The sequence below is a fragment of the Pelobates fuscus genome, chromosome 2, assembly GCF_036172605.1.
Source record: "Pelobates fuscus isolate aPelFus1 chromosome 2, aPelFus1.pri, whole genome shotgun sequence".
Taxonomy (NCBI): Eukaryota; Metazoa; Chordata; class Amphibia; order Anura; family Pelobatidae; genus Pelobates; species Pelobates fuscus.
In genome coordinates, this window is record NC_086318.1 from 380,248,999 (window position 1) to 380,269,469 (window position 20,471).

Sequence of the window (20,471 nt, forward strand, 5' to 3'; positions counted from 1 at the left end):
GCACAAACTCAACACCACTGATAATCCACATGCATGCACACAACCCAACATGCAGCCTCTCACATGCAATACCTCAAACAGCCCCTCACATACACACACAACCAAACATACAATGTGACATATCCATCCACACACACAATTCTACAAGCAGTCCCCATATACAGCCCACATTCATAGGTTTATTTACACAATACCACAAACTACTCATGAACATATACAATATAATAGCTCATACATGCACAAATACAATGATACAAAAAAACTGCAGTATAAAACAAGCACAATATGGCAACATATACACCGGCACGCTATGGGCCATAACAATCTTATTTCGGCACAGTGCTGCTAAAAGGTTGCCTACCCCTGTACTAGGGGATGCTGGGAGACATGGGGACACTGAGACATTGGGACACATACACACGGGGACACTGAAACCTGGGAACACTGAGAAACTAGGGGATGCTGGGAGACATGGGGACACTGAAACACTAGGGACACAATGACCCCAAGTGTCTGTGTCCCCATGTCTCCTAGCCAGTGTCCCTGGTGTCTGTGTCCCCATGTCATCCAGTGTCTGTGTCCCTAGTGTCTCAGTGTTCCCATGTCTCCCAGTGTCCCTAGTATCTGTGTGCCCATGTCTCCCAGTGTCCCCAAGTGTCTGTGTCCCCATGTATCTCAGACACTAGGGGACACAGACTGGGGGACATGGGGCACTGAGACATTGTGATACATAGGGACACTGTGATACATAGTCTCAGTGTCCCCAAGTCTCCCAATGTCTGTGTCCCCATGTTTCACAATGTCCCCCAGTGACATGCGGACACAGACACCAGGATGACATGGGGAGACAGGGAGACACTGGGAGCAATCCATTTATACAGCAGAATCAAACTGTAAGTAGTTTTTTGGTGATTTCACAGAATTTTCTCTTAGGTTACCTTGTGATTTACATCATGTGATGTCACGCATACATAATAGTTATGCAAATTAGTAATTAGTATTAGTAGCCTGTATTTTTTTTCCAAGAAAGGTAGTAACCCTAACTACTCTTCACATACTCTTGCTTAAGTATGGAAAATTAAAGGACCACTACCAGTGGCGTACACGCGATCCATGGGGCCCCCCGCACTAACTCTGTGCGGGCTGGGGCCGCAACACATGGCGGCGGGCACCTGGTCGCGGGGGTCGCAGGGCTGCGACCCCTGCGACCGTGGTATGGACGCCACTGCATGCAGATACATACACTTAAAGGACCACTATAGGCACTCAGATCACTTCAGCTCAATGAAGTGGTCTGGGTGCCAGGTCCCTCTAGTTTTAACCCTGCAGCTGAAAACATAGCCGTTTCAGAGAAACGGCTATGTTTCACTGAGGGTTAATCCATCCTCTAGTAGCTGTCTCACTTATATAGTCTGTCTCACTGATACAGTCTGTATACAGGTTAATAGTTACTGTGTCCTTTATATCCAGCGAGTACAGACTGTATACAGGTTAATAGTTACTGTATCCTTTATACCAAGTGAGTACAGACTGTATACAGGTTAATAGTTACTGTATCCTTTATACCAAGTGAGTACAGACTGTATACAGGTTAATAGTTACTGCATCCTTTGTACCCAGTGAGTACAGTCTGTATACAGGTTAATAGTTACTGTATCCTTTGTACCCAGTGAGTACAGACTGTATACAGGTTAATAGTTACTGTATCCTTTGTACCCAGTGAGTACAGTCTGTATACAGGTTAATAGTTACTGTATCCTTTGTACCCAGTGAGTACAGACTGTATACAGGTTAATAGTTACTGTATCCTTTGTACCCAGTGAGTACAGTCTGTATACAGGTTAATAGTTACTGTATCCTTTGTACCCAGTGAGTACAGACTGTATACAGGTTAATAGTTACTGTATCCTTTGTACCCAGTGAGTACAGTCTGTATACAGGTTAATAGTTACTGTGTCCTTTATACCAAGTGAGTACAGACTGTATACAGGTTAATAGTTACTGTATCCTTTGTACCCAGTGAGTACAGACTGTATACAGGTTAATAGTTACTGTGTCCTTTATATCCAGCGAGTACAGTCTGTATACAGGTTAATAGTTACTGTATCCTTTATACCAAGTGAGTACAGACTGTATACAGGTTAATAGTTACTGTATCCTTTGTACCCAGTGAGTACAGACTGTATACAGGTTAATAGTTACTGTGTCCTTTGTACCCAGTGAGTACAGACTGTATACAGGTTAATAGTTACTGTATCCTTTGTACCCAGTGAGTACAGACTGTATACAGGTTAATAGTTACTGTGTCCTTTGTACCCAGTGAGTACAGACTGTATACAGGTTAATAGTTACTGTGTCCTTTATATCCAGCGAGTACAGACTGTATGCAGGTTAATAGTTACTGTATCCTTTGTACCCAGTGAGTACAGACTGTATACAGGTTAATAGTTACTGTATCCTTTATACCAAGTGAGTACAGACTGTATACAGGTTAATAGTTACTGTGTCCTTTATATCCAGCGAGTACAGACTGTATACAGGTTAATAGTTACTGTATCCTTTGTACCCAGTGAGTACAGACTGTATACAGGTTAATAGTTACTGTGTCCTTTATATCCAGCGAGTACAGTCTGTATACAGGTTAATAGTTACTGTATCCTTTATACCAAGTGAGTACAGACTGTATACAGGTTAATAGTTACTGTGTCCTTTGTACCCAGTGAGTACAGACTGTATACAGGTTAATAGTTACTGTATCCTTTGTACCCAGTATGTACAGACTGTATACAGGTTAATAGTTACTGTGTCCTTTGTACCCAGTGAGTACATACTGTATACAGGTTAATAGTTACTGTGTCCTTTATATCCAGTGAGTACAGACTGTATACAGGTTAATAGTTACTGTATCCTTTGTACCCAGTGAGTACAGACTGTATACAGGTTAATAGTTACTGGATCCTTTATACCCCTTGAGTACAGACAGACTGTATACAGGTTAAGAGTTACTGTGTCCTTTATACGCAGTGAGCACAGACTGTATACAGGTTAATAGTTATTGGATCCTTTATACCCAGTGAGTACAGACTTTATACAGATTAATAGTTACTGTACAGATATACACAGATATGGTGTATCTATATACTAATATAGCAATATACAGATATACACAGACATGCTGTATCTATATACTAATATAGCAATATACAGATATACAAAGACATATAGGGGATCTATATACTAATATAGCAATATATAGATATACACAGACATGGTATATCTATATCTAATATAGCAATATATAGATATACACAGACATGGTGTATCTATATACTAATATAGCACTATACAGATATACACAGACATATAGTGTATCTATATACTAATATAGCAATAAATAAATATACACAGACATATGCTGTATCTATATACTAATATAGCAATATACAGATATACACAGACATGGTGTATCTATATACTAATATAGCAATATATAGATATACACAGACATGGTGTATCTATATACTAATATAGCAATATATAGATATACACAGACATATAGTGTATCTATATACTAATATAGCAATATATAGATATACACAGACATATAGTGTATCTATATACTAATATAGCACTATACAGATATACACAGACATACAGTGTATCTACATACTAATATAGTAATGGATAGGTATATACATACACATACCATGTATCAATAAAGCAATGTGTATATGACTATATAAAATAATACATAAAGGCGCATAGCAATGGATTAATGAATACCCATATACAACAAACACAAACATACAGCATATGAATAAATATTACACAAGTGGATAGTGAAACTGAATAGCTATATCCAGCAATGCACAATGAATAGATATTACATGGCCATGGATAGCTATATACAGAGATACAATGTATCATTACATACAACGTGTCAATGTGGATTCACTGTGTTTATTGAGCTTTTAGATCTAAATTAGCAACATTAACTTCAGTAATCAGACATGGTACAAACAGTGCTCCCATCACTTGATATGTATACAGATCACTCACAAACATTAAACTTAACCATATATAATAAATATCCTATCATAAGAGAATCATCATAACTGAGAATAATAAGTAATAATAATCCTTAATAGTAACTATATAGTAACTATATAACCAGATTGACTCACTGATTGAAATGCTCTCTCATAGTCTAATCTGAAATGAACTATATTCATTTCTAATCAAATCGCCTTTTTTATTCTATCTTTAGAACCATTATCAATGTATTATTGCTCAGAGAACTGATTTATTTTTGCGTTGAAACAAGGGGTTGAAATTAAATTAAAGTGAAAGCTGTAATCCCTGAGAGGTATAAGGCAAGGGCTGCTACTACATAGCCAGAGCTTCCTCACAGGTGCACTGCCAGAGCTCCCTCCCTGGAACTCACAGGTCCACAGTCAGAGCTCCCTCCCTGGAGCTCACTCATATAGCTCACAAGTCCACAGTCAGAGCTCCCTCCCTGGAGCTCACTCATAGCTCACACGTCCACAGCCAGAGCTCCCTCCATGGATCTCACTCATATAGCTCACAAGTCCAAAGCCAGAGCTCCCTCCCTGGAGCTCACTCATAGCTCACACGTCCACAGCCAGAGCTCCCTCCATGGATCTCACTCATAGCTCACAAGTCCAAAGCCAGAGCTCCCTGCATGGAGCTCACTCATAGCTCACAAGTCCAACGCCAGAGCTCCCTGCATGGAGCTCACTGATAGCTCACAAGTCCAAAGCCAGAGCTCCCTCCATGGATCTCACTGATAGCTCACAAGTCCAAAGCCAGAGCTCCCTCCATGGAGCTCACTCACATGTACAGCAAACAGGTCCACAGACAGAGCAATTTGGAAACTCCTGAACTTTCACCCCAATCCAGGACCATGCTGTGTGACAGAGCCAGTGGGGGTTCCTGTAGATGCCTGTGACTGTCCTGAGTGACTCCTGGTCCATATGCTGGCGGTGTATCTGTCCCAGTCTGAGGGCTCAGTAATATAGTACCAGGGCTGCAGCTTCTCCTCCTGCTCTCGCCTTCATTTACCTCCTCTTTCTGGATCCACTAAGCCATATACACCATCCAGCTCACATCCTGCAGCATTAAACTGCTTCACACACTAAACTTTTGTTTAGTGGGTTTTTTTTCTTTCTCTTCTGCCCCCCCACCCCCATAAACATCCCTTAATCCGAGGTTTATGAGCAGAGGCATTAAGAAAATTCTCCTGCAATTTGGGATTAGCCAGAATACTCTTATTACAGAAAGGCTTTCTGCCACTTGATACCTTCAGACTGTATAGAGCTGAACACGTCAGCCTGGGAGAGATCCCAAACTCAGCCAGACAGGGCCTGTACAGCACAGGAAACAATATATCTACCAACAAAACTGCACATTATTCACACACACACACACACACAATATTCATTCTTTACACACACTCACACACACATACACACACAATATTCCTTCTTTACACACACACACACACACCATATATTCATTGTTTACACAGAATGTCTGATAATTCACACACAGAATAATTCATTTTTTACACACCGAATATCTGATAATTCACACACAATATGTAGTTCTTTATTGCCACAAATTTTCATTCTTCACAGACATAATTCACACACCACATTATTACCATTCTGAATTTAGAACATCCGATCATATACCCTGAATATCACATTTATTATACAATATCTCATTACCGCATTCATTATTAGAGGATCACACTCTGTATATATTAAATATCGCATTGATTATCCTAATATCTCATTCTTTATTCGGAATACAGTTTGCATTATTACAGCATCTCATTCTTTATATTAATTATAGCAGTAATTATTACACCATCTCATTCTGTATATTGATTATCCCATGAGTTATTACAGCATCGCATTCTATAAAGTGAATATCGCACGAAATATTACATCTCATTCTATATAGTGATTATCGCACGAATTATTACATCATCTTATGCTATATATTGATAATCGCATGAATTATTACACCTCATTGCTATATATTGATAATCGCATGCATTATTACACTTCATTGCTATATATTGATAATCGCATGCATTATTACACTTCATTGCTATATATTGATAATCGCATGAATTATTACACTTCATTGCTATATATTGATTATCGCATGAATTGTTACATCTCGTTCCATATAGTGATTATCGCATGAATTATTACACCTCATTGCTCTATATTGATTATCGCATGAATTATTACATCTCGTTCCATATAGTGATTATCGCATGAATTATTACATCGTCTTATGCTATATATTGATAATCGCATGAATTATTACACCTCATTGCTATATATTGATAATCGCACGAATTATTACATTATCGCATGTTATATATTAATCATTGCATGCGTTATTAGAGCATCTAATTCTATACATTAAATATTGGATTCATTGTTAGAATCTGTTATTCTATAAATAAAATATCCTATTCTTTGATTATTACATAATTCGATGCTCTATTCTGATTATCGAATGGATTACAATATATCTTTCCTGACATAGAATATCTGTACAGAGCGTGCTATTTATCTGGATTAACTAATTCTATCATTTCACACACAGACAGTAATTATTGATCTTGTAGAATTAAATAAATTGATGATTTTCCAAAGTGAAATTCTTAGCAACAAAAACGTCCCTAAAACGAGCGAATTCCAAAATAAATGTTAACAAACTATCTGATATCTGTATGGATAATGTGACTACAAAACTAAACAGAAACAAAAGAAATTGCCCCAAAAGAGGATTTTGTTTGTGGGGGATTAGGAAATAGGGGTGTGATTATTTTTGTGTAGGGGGTGCAGTGTCTTTGTTCTAGGGGAAAGTACCCGTGTGGAGATGACTTTTTGTGGACTACAGAAAGATCTTAAATGCCCCCCTCCCTCCCTCCTAACCTGCCCATCCTTTGATGACTTGCCCCCCTCTTTATGGTCCTCAAAAAATGTAATTTTGTTCCTCTGGCGGGCACTTTCTTTGAACATTAGCTCGCTTTCAGATCCAACTTCAATTAGAACCAGTTGAATTTTTTTTAAAATTCTTTTGAGAGATCGACAAAAGATTTTGGCAAAGCCGCATTAACCCATTCCCTGCCAATTGTTGTCCCACAATGTGTGTGATTTTGTTTTCTTCTTCTGAGAGTATCTGATGAACTTCTGGCAATTTTGAGTTCCCCCTCTCCTCTCTAGACAGCAGAGCTGACACTTTATTTGTAATTTAAATCTGCAATAACACATAGATGCTGTAATGCCCCATTGCAATGAGTATATTTTACCATCTTCTCCCATAAACCATGCTCCCATAAACCATGCTCCAAACAGAAAGAAAATGTCAGTGTAATTCTTGGGGCCCCATGTCTTACCGATTAGCAACAAGTTACAGAAGGGTGGCTAGAACGTTAGTGATCAGGGCTTGCAAATTGCAAAATATTATTCATCCGTCAACAGGCAGGATTATACATTTAAACAATAAATACAATTAGAGGGGGGAAAAAATTATAATAAATTAGCAATTGATTTATTTCACTTCAAATCATTTTTTTCTCAGTTTTTGATGGTTTCTTTTTGTTGTTGTTTGTATCTGTGTGTTTTCTTCAAATTCCCACTTTTATTCAGATCAACCGTTTCCTGCTGAAAATGACCATTCACAAAATACTGATAATAATTGATCTGAATTTTGGGCTTACAGTACCTGTTGCCGTTTCCTAATAATTACTGGAAATAAAACTAATTAAGTAGTTAAACTGTGTCCCAGAGTAGTTGGTAAATACAATCAATGAGACACTATCTACTTTTAATTTCTAAATCTATTATTCCTAATGGGAGCTAATTATTCAGATTGTATCTACTGGCTCTTTAATTACATTGTCTCTCTGTATCACTGACTCTTACATCAGGTGACATTAGTCATTCTTCTATTTTACTGTCACATATATATATATATACAGCATTCAGTCTTTATATCAGTTTTGTTTTTTAATCTCAGATATTTGTGAATTATTTAATAGAATTAACTCATAGAATTCACACTGTACCAAATTACATTAAAAAAATATATATATTTCCCATTACCTACCATTTAGACATGAAAACCGAATATGTGTTTGCTTTTTTTTCAGATTGTCTATAATTTTATATTGTGAGCAAATGGATACATTTCAAGTTTTGATATTTTAATTTTTTTAAGAACAGAACAATATAAAAACTGTCTGATTACATTTTTTTTAATATAATAAAGGTATAATTTATAGTAACAAAATGGAAACATCTAATTAATCTGAAGCTGTTTTCTCTCTTATTTTTATGTATAATAATGAATTTTTTTTTTTTAAGATTTTGTATTTATATTAAGAAGTCACTCTACTTACTAATGTTGATTTTTTATTAATTTCTATATGAATATTTTTGTGGCTATAGAGATTAACCCTTTACACACAGTCCAGCACCCACTTCCCCTATTCTACATGCAGCTTCCCATCTCCCAACAGCAGGAGTCTAGCTTGTTCAATGCTGGGCTGGGGCGTGTAGAGGTGAGCAAAGAACTCGCCGTGCCATTGGCCAGCTCTCGCGTCTGTCTCTGGCTTCGCCGCCTGTGATTGGTGGGAGGGCGTCAGCAGGCTACCGCCCCTCTCTCACTTACAAGGGGTAGGGCTACAGCAGGGTGATCAATCTCCATCAGTCTGCATTTCCAATCACTTAAAGCGGCGGGCGCAGGACAGAAACGCTCCCCACAAGGTAAATCATTTGATTTATTGCTCTCTCTCTCCAGGCTGCTCTCCTGACAAGCATTTCCCTGTCTGAGTCTCACCCACACACTGCTCCCTGGCTCAGGAACTAAGTTTATCATTTGGGGGAGTGAGGAAGGGGGAGGGGGATCAGAGTTTATTATTAGAGCTCTTTCCTATCTAAAGTAATACACTGGCTGATCCTACATTTACTATAAAGTTCAGTGATGGGGGGGTGATGGGGTAAGGGTAATTATTATAACAGCTAAAAAAAAAGTACCTGGAGCAGTAATGGTGGCTGGGACAGGGGAGGCCTGGGCTCAGACAGACTTTTCTAAATCCTTTCTAGTTCCTGGGGTAAGACTGAGTCCCCCTCTCACTGTCCTCTGAGTCCCCTTTATATTAGTTTAGTTTGTTTTGTTGTTGTTGATGTTGTGTTCAACTCTTGGTGGATGCAGGAAAGAGAACTTGTAGTTTCTCACCTTAAGTGATCTTAAGTGTCCCTGTTTGTTTTTTAGCCTCTTCCCTCTGTCTCTCCTCCTACCTGCTGGGGATTATACAACAGGGCAGGTTTAGTTGCCAAAAAAACCTTGTCTACACAGAACACTCCTACCCTTCTGAGGTAGAAAACACTTTCTCAATCGAAAACATATTAATGGGTCATAATTCTAACCAGCAGACACATTGGTTGACTTTAATCCCTCAAACATTAAAGTATCCAAAATGTAGAATCTAAAATGATATCGATTTTTTTTTTAACTTGAAAATGTATCAGTCTGTACCTTGCATATTGATCAGTCTATCATTTTTTTAAAATGTATTATTTTGTGACTTTGAATAAATTCATGCCTGGCTTCCAGGTCAGAGCAGTGGGTGATGGGGGGGTCTCTGATAATTGCTGGGGTGGGGATTTCAAGTTAGAGTGGATTTTTTTTGTTATCTCTTCCCTGGGGAGTCTTATTTATTTGTCTTTGAATGCTTTGCCTTGCTGTTTGTAAAGGATCATTTAGATCTGTTTTTACAAGTAAATACAAAATTGGTGATTCTTTACAGAAAAAAAACAAACAAAACCTCCTTTTATTTTCCCCATTTAATAGATTGTAAATCCATTTTACTGGAAGTTATGTAAATGTAGTATTTGAAAACAAATCCCTATTAATTAGTGATTGTACATACACTATTTATTTTCTTGGTGGGGGGAAAATCGATTTCCCTATCAATGGTTCCTATCAGTAAAAAAACAAAAAAAGTTTACCTAAGACAATGAATTAGGCTTGGCTAAAACTCCTCTAATTGTACTCCTGTAAAATAATCTAGATACTTACTGTAGTTACAGTAAGACACAAAACCTGAAAAGGGGGTCTCTTTATTTAGTTATTTTGTAGGGTGTGATACATATCATATCCGGCCTCACCATTCCTAATATTCATATTAAACCTGTCACCCTGTCTATCTCCTGTTTATTTTAAAATCAAAGCTAAATAGAGTAAAATGAAAAGGAACTGCTAATTTAATTTTCATTTTACAAAGTGTCTAATTGAATCAGAGGTGTAAATTCTGTAGTCGATTCTGAGTTCCTTTGCATTAGAATTGATAAAAACACTTCAGTCTAGTCTGTAGTTACCTCCCCCCTACATCACACTTTGCAAATAGAAAAGATAAAATTCTGACACATGTAAATTTAAAATTCTAACATAGATTCTTAGCTCTTTCCTCTCCCCTCAATATTTTGGATAAAATCCTACAGAATACATCGGTTTGATATAATTTTTTTTTTATATCCTACGTTTGTCGAAACGTTTACTAGGGGCAGTAAAGCGAGAGAATGAGGAGAAAGGTGTGTTAATTATATATAATAATATATTGGCTATATTCCCATTCTATTAAAGAGGAAATAACGGGGGTCTTATTAAATTGACAATTTTCTCACCTATTAAAATTTACTATTTTAGTAAGAGATATTCACGTACAAAACTTTTTTTCGACTTCTCTTTATACAGGATGCTGTGAATTCACTCTGGGGCAAAAGAAGTTGATGTAGGATTATAATTTCGCTCCTTTTTAAAAACGTATCGAAACGATTTATCAGTGGATAATTTTGGGGACCCCTGTCAAGCTTTTAGCATGATGTCATACCTCAAACAGCCCCCTTATGGAATGAATGGACTGGGGCTAACAGGACCTGGGATGGATCTACTGCATCCTTCTGTGGGATATCCAGGTAAGACCCATAAACACCCTATGTGAAATGAATGGACATTTATATCATATTTAATGAATCTGTTTCTTTGGTGGTTTGTTTGTGGTGTTTTGCTTTGTTTGACCTCTTATTGAAAGCTGGCCCATTCTATATCTCAGCACCTCAGTTCCAGGACGATTCAATAAGCAGGAAATCGTGCAAATTTCACCAGGGAAGGCAGAATTACTAAATTGAGGGAAAAAATAATTTTTTAACTTGTGAATTTTGGCCGATAATTTGTGATTCCCTGGTGGATTCCCAGCAATTTCGGAGCTAGTTTGTTAACTAAATATATCATCAGAACTCGCTAAGAGTGAACCGTTTTATTTCTTCACTGCTGTAATTGGGATGTTTTATCGCTGGATATGTAATAAGGACTCTGCTTTTTGTTTTCTCCCTCCTGTAAATTAGCAGCATTAAACCCCTGGTACCTTGCTAGGCCAAGATACACAATGGCTGTAAGTCTGTAGGTAAAAATATCAATTAGGAAGTGTGTATGGATAAATTACACTTACTAACTTATATTGATTCCTACAGACTTGCAGTATACCCGATTATATTATTTGCCCATTTTGTATTTTTCATATATATGTATTTGTGTGTGTATGTATATTATTATTATTATTATTATTACATCAACAGATTCCGTAGCGCTTTACAATATTATAAGAGGGGGGGATTTAACTATAAATAGGACAATGACAAGAAAACTTACAGGAACGAGAGTTTGGAGAGGACCCTGCTCAAACGAGTTTACATTCTGTGTGTGTGTGTGTATGTATATATATATATATATATATATATATATATATATATATATATATATATATATATATATATATATATATATATATATAATAAGTGATGAAGGGAGCACACTAGGTCTTAACAAATCGTGCAAAAAATATTTATTGCATTCAAAAGGAATACAACGCTGTGGTACAGAAAATCAACGTTTCGACCCTGCTGGGTCTTTATCAAGATCTTGATCTTGATAAAGACCCAGCAGGGTCGAAACGTTGATTTTCTGTACCACAGCGTTGTATTCCTTTTGAATGCAATAAATATTTTTTGCACGATTTGTTAAGACCTAGTGTGCTCCCTTCATCACTTATTATATATATAACGCGGGATTGCACCTGGGCCCATAATACTTGGAGAACTAAAAGTACGGAGGAGTGCCTGGCTTTGGTATTTTTGTCTATATATATATATATATATATATATATATATATACACAATATTGTCCAATGCTTGCACTCCTGTAAAGATGTAGGTATAGCCCGGTGCTTGTCAGCAAATTTTATAAAGATCAAAGGTAGGAAAAGCACTCCAAGGACTTCTTTCAATGTAGAAAATAAGTAAATTTTATTCGGCAACTGCCATAAAAACGTCAACGTTTCAGTCCTGTGTCAGGACTGAAACGTTGAAATTTTTATGGCAGTTGCCGAATAAAATTTACTTATTTTCTACATTGAAAGAAGTCCTTGGAGTGCTTTTCCTACCTTTGATCTATATATATATATATATATATATATATTCACACAAATTAAATTTGCACTTTAATGAATAATCCGGAATTTAAGTAAAGGGAAAATATATATATTCCCTTTATTTAAATTCCGGATTATTCATTAAAGTGCAAATTTTTTTTTTTCCCCAAAATAGTCGAATTACAAAAATATTAAGAGTCACTGCTATTTTAAGTTCGACTTTCTGTACCTAAAATGTCGAATTCCAGTGAGGATACAAATGTACTTTAGAGGAGGGAGGATAGAAGTTACAGAGTGTATAATATATTTCAGAAACACAATGTACCGATTCTGGCTGAAGACACAAAGTATAGTATGTTAAAATGGTCATAAAGTTAGATCACGTTTAGCTAAAAATTCAAACATGAAATGTTTTAACTCCATAGTTATAGTATCTGTAATAATCAGATACTATAAAGTGTAATAACTTCAATCTATTAAACTATCCATATTTTCCTTAATAATTCGAATTATCAAGATTCGAATCTATACTCCGATTTAAACTCTGTTCACTGTGTCCCATTCCACTCAAACAAACATTGTAAATTGTTGAGAGTTCAAAGCGATTTTCCCAAATTAGGCCACAATGACTAAATTACAAATATTCTCAGTCTTATATGGTTTGTTATTACTTTACATTTTGGTTTAACATGTGAAATTAATTTTGAATTCCTGACAGTGTCCATTTCCATGAGTGAATCTGCAGGTAGTGTTAAAATGTCTACGTTTCTGCTCTGGGCTGAGATAGGCCCTATCTGCCAGACACATTTAGCGCAGGAAATTGTCCATTAATGTGAATATATTTACAGCCATGAAACTGGATATTGGGTGAAGTTCACAGGTCACAATAATCTAAACTAAAACTCGGAGATGTGATCTGTAGGTTTGCTGAGTGTAAACTAGCAATGCTTGATAGAGTGTGTGTGTGTGTGTGTCTAAACTAACAAACCCAATGCAAAATTGGGAATAGTAAGGTTTTCTCATATTTGTTTGAGTTTTTATAACTTATCTGAAATAGAAGTCGAGTATTATTATTATTATTATTATTATTATATATTTTTTAAACTCAAAATTACTTGGTGGGGCAAATACAAGCGGTTTGTGATGAGATGAAATGCTAATTGGATGAGGGAAAATGAACGTTTTGGCCACAAATTACTGAATACTTGAATACTCTGTAAAATGAATATCTCCAGGACAGACTTTTGAGAGGAGTTTAAACATTGTGATACTATTGTAATAGAGTCAATTTTAATATATAATACAGTAATATATGTAATTATACACAGTATACATATTTTATGAATCCGAGGTAGACGTTGCGATTGGGTGCTGCAATTTACAGATATTGATTTAAAAACATATTATCCGAATATGCCTGTTTTATGCGAGTCCATATAATATACATTGTGTGTGTATTATATTTTTTATGTATTGGGGGAAATTAAAAGTTTCATTTTCGAGTTTTGTTTTCAGGATGGATGTTAACAAAAACGTCAATTTATCAATTTTGGCGAGTGTTTTTTTTTTTTTTTTTAAGCAAACTTTATACATAAAGTGTCTTTCTATATCCCCAAACAGCGAATTAAAATAAGTATGTAGATATTAAAATAGTCTGCGAGGATAATGCGCAACAGTTGAGGTTAAAGGACCTATTCACTAACATAGTGATCAGAGTATAAGCTATGCACCAATATAATAAAACTTAAATCTATCCAATAATATGATGACTAAAGTATAATCCATACACTAACATAATAATAAAACTATAATCTACACAATGATATACACTAATAAATCTAAGTATAAATTATACAACAATATAGTGATAAAACTAAAGTCCACACAACAATACAGTTAAAGTATAATCCATACACTAATATAATAAACGATCATTTTATACAACAAAATAGAAATCAAAATAATACAGTAATAAAACTACAATCTACCCAATGATCTAGTGCTCAAACTATAAATGTACATTATTTATATAATGTGCAAGCTGTAACCTATGCAATAACTGTGAACTAACCGTAACCTATATTTATTTAGTGAACAAACTATAACCTATACATCAATTAATATAGCTCAAGCTATAATCTGTACTTTCAGCGATCAAACTATAATATCGACCTTTAATATAGCAAACAAACTATAACCTACACAATATGGCGATCAAACTATAACCTATGCATTATATGATGAGCCAGCGAATAACCTATACATAACGTTTACATGGTAAACAAACTACAACCTATAGCAGGCATAGGCAACCTTCGGCACTGCAGATGTTTTGGACTACATCTCCCATGATGCTTTGCCAGCATTATGGGAGTAAGAGCATTATGGGGGATGTAGTCCACAACATCTGGAGTGCCGAAGGTTGCCTACCCCTGACCTATAGTATAGCGCTCAAACCATAACCACTGTACTTTATGTAGCGTACATAACCTATGTACTAACAGCGAGTTTAGAATAACGTGTGTGTGTGTGTGTGTGTATATATGTATATATGTATATTTTTTATAGTGGGCATGCTATAACGCCATGTACCAATTCCATGAGTATAGTTTACACAAGTCATGTATACATTATAATGCGTTCATTATTGTGCTGGGCACGCTGTAAAGTGGACATAAAGTTTGGACATAGTTTAACTCGTTTTATACACCAGTTACGGGCTTCTTGTCTTCCTCAGAATGTGTTGGTAATGTGGAATGCCCAGGTCCTGGTAAACATTCTATACATTGTTACATTTGGTTGCTATGGATACGCAGAGAGCGGGAAGCACGTGTTGGTGTCTAGGTGTGACCTTGTCCCCCTCTCTTTCCCCCAGCCACCCCGCGGAAGCAGCGCAGGGAGCGGACCACCTTCACCCGGTCCCAGCTGGACGTGCTGGAGGCTCTGTTCGCCAAGACTCGGTACCCGGACATCTTCATGAGAGAAGAAGTGGCCCTAAAGATCAACCTGCCGGAGTCTCGAGTTCAGGTTTGTTACCGAGTAGATTACTGGCCCTTATCGGTGTCAGGGGTTCCTGGCCACCCTTACCTTGTTCTAAACTTCCTCATGTTCCCCTGCATTCATACAGTCTTGTACTTAATAAAATGGATCCTCTGCATCGTATTTCCCCTTAGATCTAATAGTGTTCATTGACTTCAATACAATGTCCCCCCAGTATTTGTTAGCCCTTTCATGTGCCCTCAGTCCGGTTACTGCTGTCTGTTTGGTTAGTGTGAGGATTTGGGGGGGCTCTCTGCTGGTAGAAGGGGAGCCCATGCAGCAGCTGATCAGGTAATCCCATGCTCCCTGGGGTCAGTGTTGGAGCTGTGCACACAGATAGGGAGAGGGGATCTGGGACTGTGTTCTCTTATCAGCTGCCATCAGACCCTGTGTGGATTGTGCTCAATGTTCTCCCCCCCTCCTTCCCCCAGGGAGTGAGCTGGATCTGGAGCACAATCCCTGCCCTGGATGGGAGAGCCCTGCCTGGGATCAGATGTGTGCTTTCTGCCTTCATAAAGGAAGCATCTGCTGGAGCTGAATATCATTACTACAGCCATAATGGCAGGTTTCAGGGGTTTAGTGTCACTAAGCTCTACACCTCCTTTAAATATGTCTGCTGGCTGGATGGGGCCTACTCCCTCCTTATTCCTGCTGTGAGAACATGGTGTGCTGGCAGAGGGCACCTGGGCAATACATGCTGTGGGAGTGCCACCTGTCTGTATCCTGAGCCCATTGTGGGAAGTTAGTGAAACTGGGTGTGTTTGGCACTTTCTGTGCCCATTGAGTGGCCATGTCTCCTGTATAGGCCCTGTTTTCCCACTTGCTTGATTTTTCAGGCCAGAGTTGGGCTGTGCCAGTGGAATGCCTGTAGTGTCTGTGAGGTGATGGTGTGAGGGGAGGAGGGTCTGCCTGTTTTGGCTGGGGGGGGGGGGGAGGGGGGAGCAGGGGGAGAGTCTTCCTGTCCTGTATGCGGGGGTGCCTGGCTGGTGTGGGAGGGGAGGAGGTCTGCCTGTTTTGTCTGTGAGGAGGGGGGGATGTCCTGTGCCTGTCCTGGTTGGGTATGTGCCCCGTGTTGCTGGTGGTGTCCCTACTCTCGGTGATACAATGCCAGGAGTGACACACACAGCAGCCATTTCCCTGGGATTACTGAGCTATGTTAATAGGTGGATTATCCTTTCAGGTTCCTGGAGCCCATACTCGGTAAGAGGCGCTCAGTGCCCCGGGCTGTCTCGGCAGCGCCCTCTACAGACAGAATAGATCTCTACAGAGCCACAGTTCCCGCCTTAACTGGAGGGGGAGACCACCTGGGGCTTTTTAACTCTTTCACTGCTGATCTCTAGCAGTTCTATGTAGTGTATAACTTTATTAGTATTGAATGTATCAGCCCCTGGTGTTACTGTATCTGTATAGGGACTAGCTGCTACAATGTATACTCTGGGCATTAGATCTCTCCATATAAACTGCCTTCATCAATCCAGGCACATTATGGCCGTGCAGTACTCGTTATTACCCATAATGGCCAGTCAGCTTTCAGGCTGGGACTGCAATGCCTATGATGCTCAGTCCTTCACCTATGGCTCCCCGAGTTTCTCAAAGTATCCAGCTGTATCCATGTACATTATAATGCAATCTATTAATAATTAGCAGGAGCAGCACTTTATATTAATTAACAGTTACTGTTTAACCAGCATTCCTGGGAATCATTGACCAGGATAATTATCACATAAATAGTTCATTTTATTTAGAGCAACCTTTCCCAATTGCACGATCTGCGTTGGTGACGTCATGTCAGGGTTATAACACGTCATGATGTAAACCTGTCATAGTTTCAGGGTTGATAACCCGATTCAGCATTCGGTTTAACCAATTGTTTCCTGTAGATTAGTTGGTTCTATTCCTGTAATCGGCCATTAGATCCCAGTGTAAGGAAGGCAGTGTGTGTGATTAACAAACAGCAACAAGTCAGTTTTTTATCCAACAGACTAGTTAGACTGAGCTGTTTGTCTTCATATTTCAGCTCTGCCACTAGCCCACTCCGAGGAACAGGTAGCCCAGTGTTTGAGCACTCTGACTGGATGTAAAGCACACACTGAGGAAGTGTTGGGAGCTGGAGAGGGTCCTGGCCCGGGTGGGATGTGATGGGCAGCTCTCCAGACTCTAGATGTGTGTTACCCTCCATCCAGGGTAGTTTATTTTTCCTTATCATGCGAGCTTTATATGGGCTGCTCTAGCTTTAACCCTTCCTTGTATCCCATTGCTATGCAGCACTGTGTAACTAGTAATGAGAGGAATTGAAACATTAGATTCTATCTATAGCTGCATGGCGGTCACAGGCCAGGTACACCCTGTACATATGGCCAGGCTGTTACCCAGTTTAGCTCCATATGATACAGATCAGTATGGGATTCACACAGCTGTAATGATGTAAACACATTGTATGTACAGCCACGGTGAGGCTTCTGTTTGGGATTTGTATTCATATACATCTATTTTTTTTTTTTTTTTTTTTTTAATTCTTTATTTTTCCATCTTGGCAGACATAGTGATAAATCATCAGCATAGTGGCTTGTGCAAAAGCCGAATTACATGTCATGCATTTGTACAGTGTTATAGACTAGGCAACCTGGGACACTGCCTGTTCAACTTCCATCACAACTTCGTCACTGTCCGCCAAGGATATATACATCTATTTTAACACTATAATCGCTCTCCTTGTTCCATTAAGTCATATTTATTATCTCACCTAACAACAAACTTCAACAAACTTCAAACAAACAAAACATGGGTAAAAGTCCGAAAATCCGGCCTAACATTCTATTACGTTCTATGTAGAAGGCTCTACTCTATCCCTCCTATATATCAGTGTATGTATAGAAAGTGCATGATGTAACCGGATCTCTGTGTATAGGCAGCCTGTATGACATATTAACCCCTGAGCTCCCAGCAGACAGCCTCCTTGTATGCTGACCTGTTAACCCCCTGAGCTCCCTGTATGATATGTTAACCCCTGAGCCCCTAGCAGACACCCTGTATGATGACCTGTTAACCCCCTGAGCTCCCAGCAGACACCCTCCCTGTATGAGGACATGTTAACCCCTGAGCTCCCATCAGACACCCTGTATGATGCTATGTGATGTGTACCCTGTCTAACCCCCTGCCCTCTATTCCAGGTCTGGTTTAAGAACCGCAGGGCTAAGTGCCGGCAGCAGCAGCAGCAGCAGACCAGTTCCAGCGGAGCCAAGAGCCGGCCGGCCAAGAAGAAGTGCAGCCCGGCCCGGGAGAGCTCCGGCTCGGAGAGCAGCGGCCAGTTCACCCCGCCGGCCGTGTCCAGCTCCTCCTCGTCCTCCTCCTCGTCCAGCTCCAACTCCTCCGGGAACCCCGGCCTGGGAGCCGGCCCTCTGAACGGCAGCACCCCCACGGCCTCCTCCATCTGGAGCCCGGCCTCCATCTCCCCTGGCACCGGCCCACCCGTGCCGGGATCGGCCTCAGACCCCCTGGGCCCAGCCAGCGCCTCCTGCATGCAGCGCTCTGGGTCCTCCTCCGCAGCCTCCTACCCCATGTCCTACAGCCAGGCAGCCGGCTACACCCAGGGCTACCCTGCCCCCTCCTCCTCCTACTTCGGAGGGGTGGACTGCAGCTCCTACCTGGCCCCCATGCACTCCCACCACCACCCCCACCAGCTCAGCCCCATGACCCCTTCCTCCATGTCCGGCCACCACCATCACCACCACCACCTTAGCCAGACCTCCAGCCACCATCACCACCACCATCACCACCAGGGCTATGCCAGCACAGGGCTGCCCTTCAACTCATCTGACTGTCTGGACTACAAGGACCAAGCCACAGCCTCCTCTTGGAAACTCAACTTTAACTCCACTGAGTGCCTGGATTACAAAGATCAGGCTTCCTGGAGGTTCCAGGTCCTGTGAGCCAAAGAGGAACCCCCTTCTTCGGTTTTGTCCACAGCCTCCATAAATAAATCTATATATATATATTTAAAAAATGAGGAAGTCAACCCTAGTGGAACTACCTGAACATATTAAGAAGAGGACAATTGTTCTGGACACATATTTTTGTTTATATAATAAAATTTTAAAAAAATAAAATAAAGACATCTAAATGAAATAAAATTAAAATAATTTGTGCCTGGACAAAAACAAGAAGGACCCTTGAATGAACTGTGACTTTGCAGCTTTGTGATAATATTTATTCACTGTCTGGACCTGGGGATTGGACTGTAAAATCTGCATTTATTGTGCTGTCAGTGATCCATCTGAAACAAGACTACCCACCCCCCACTCCTCCTAAAAGAAAAGACCCCCCCACCCCTCTTTTAAATGTGTATATAAAGAAAAGAAGTTCCCATGTAGAGCCCACCTGTATAGACATGTCCCTATGATGGAGAACCGAGGAGCCTCCTGGATTGTGTAAATATAAGGTCCAGTTCATTGACCTTTTTATTATTTTTAAATTGTCATTGGTTTGAATTTAAATTTCTTAGCCCTTAACATTCATGGACACCACCACTTCTCCAAAAATCCATCTTTATTTATAATGTGGGTTTATTGTAGATAAGGGTAAAAATCCATACCTACTCACTCACACTCCCAAATTCACTGTGTATATTTATTAAAGGAAGAGGACACCAGAACGACTCTCACATATAATATGATTTTTATGACACTGGGCTAATGATTGCAATTGTTTCACACTACTCAATAATTGAAGACACCAAATTAACTCACAATCTCAGAAAAGGATTATGATGCTTAGTTTGTACATTGCACGTTTCAGTGTAGTGTCTATATATTTTTTGTATTTTATTTTTTTTCATATTTTTATTAGTTTTGAAGAGTATCCCAATATAACATTGAGCCCAAGTCAAGGCCACTCA

General features: G+C 39.1%; 1 protein-coding gene across 1 annotated transcript; it reads left to right on the forward strand.

Moving 5' to 3' along the window:
* The first annotated feature begins 8,738 nt into the window (after positions 1-8,738).
* On the forward strand, positions 8,739-19,895 carry OTX1 (orthodenticle homeobox 1). Its single transcript, XM_063441415.1, has 4 exons — positions 8,739-8,816; positions 10,807-11,027; positions 15,414-15,565; positions 18,748-19,895. The coding sequence occupies exons 2-4, from the start codon at positions 10,931-10,933 to the stop codon at positions 19,504-19,506; spliced, it is 1,008 nt and encodes a 335-aa protein (XP_063297485.1). The 5' UTR covers positions 8,739-8,816; positions 10,807-10,930; the 3' UTR covers positions 19,507-19,895.
* The last annotated feature ends 576 nt before the right edge of the window (positions 19,896-20,471 follow it).

What these genes read in the sequence shown, in the direction of transcription:
- OTX1 (XM_063441415.1), top strand. Translation starts at nt 10,931, where the DNA reads ATGATGTCATACCTCAAACAGCCCCCTTATGGAATGAATGGACTGGGG. An exon ending in TCCTTCTGTGGGATATCCAG is followed by an intron (nt 11,028 to 15,413) that starts GTAAGACCCATA and finishes TCTTTCCCCCAG; the next exon opens with CCACCCCGCGGAAGCAGCGC. An exon ending in TGCCGGAGTCTCGAGTTCAG is followed by an intron (nt 15,566 to 18,747) that starts GTTTGTTACCGA and finishes CCTCTATTCCAG; the next exon opens with GTCTGGTTTAAGAACCGCAG.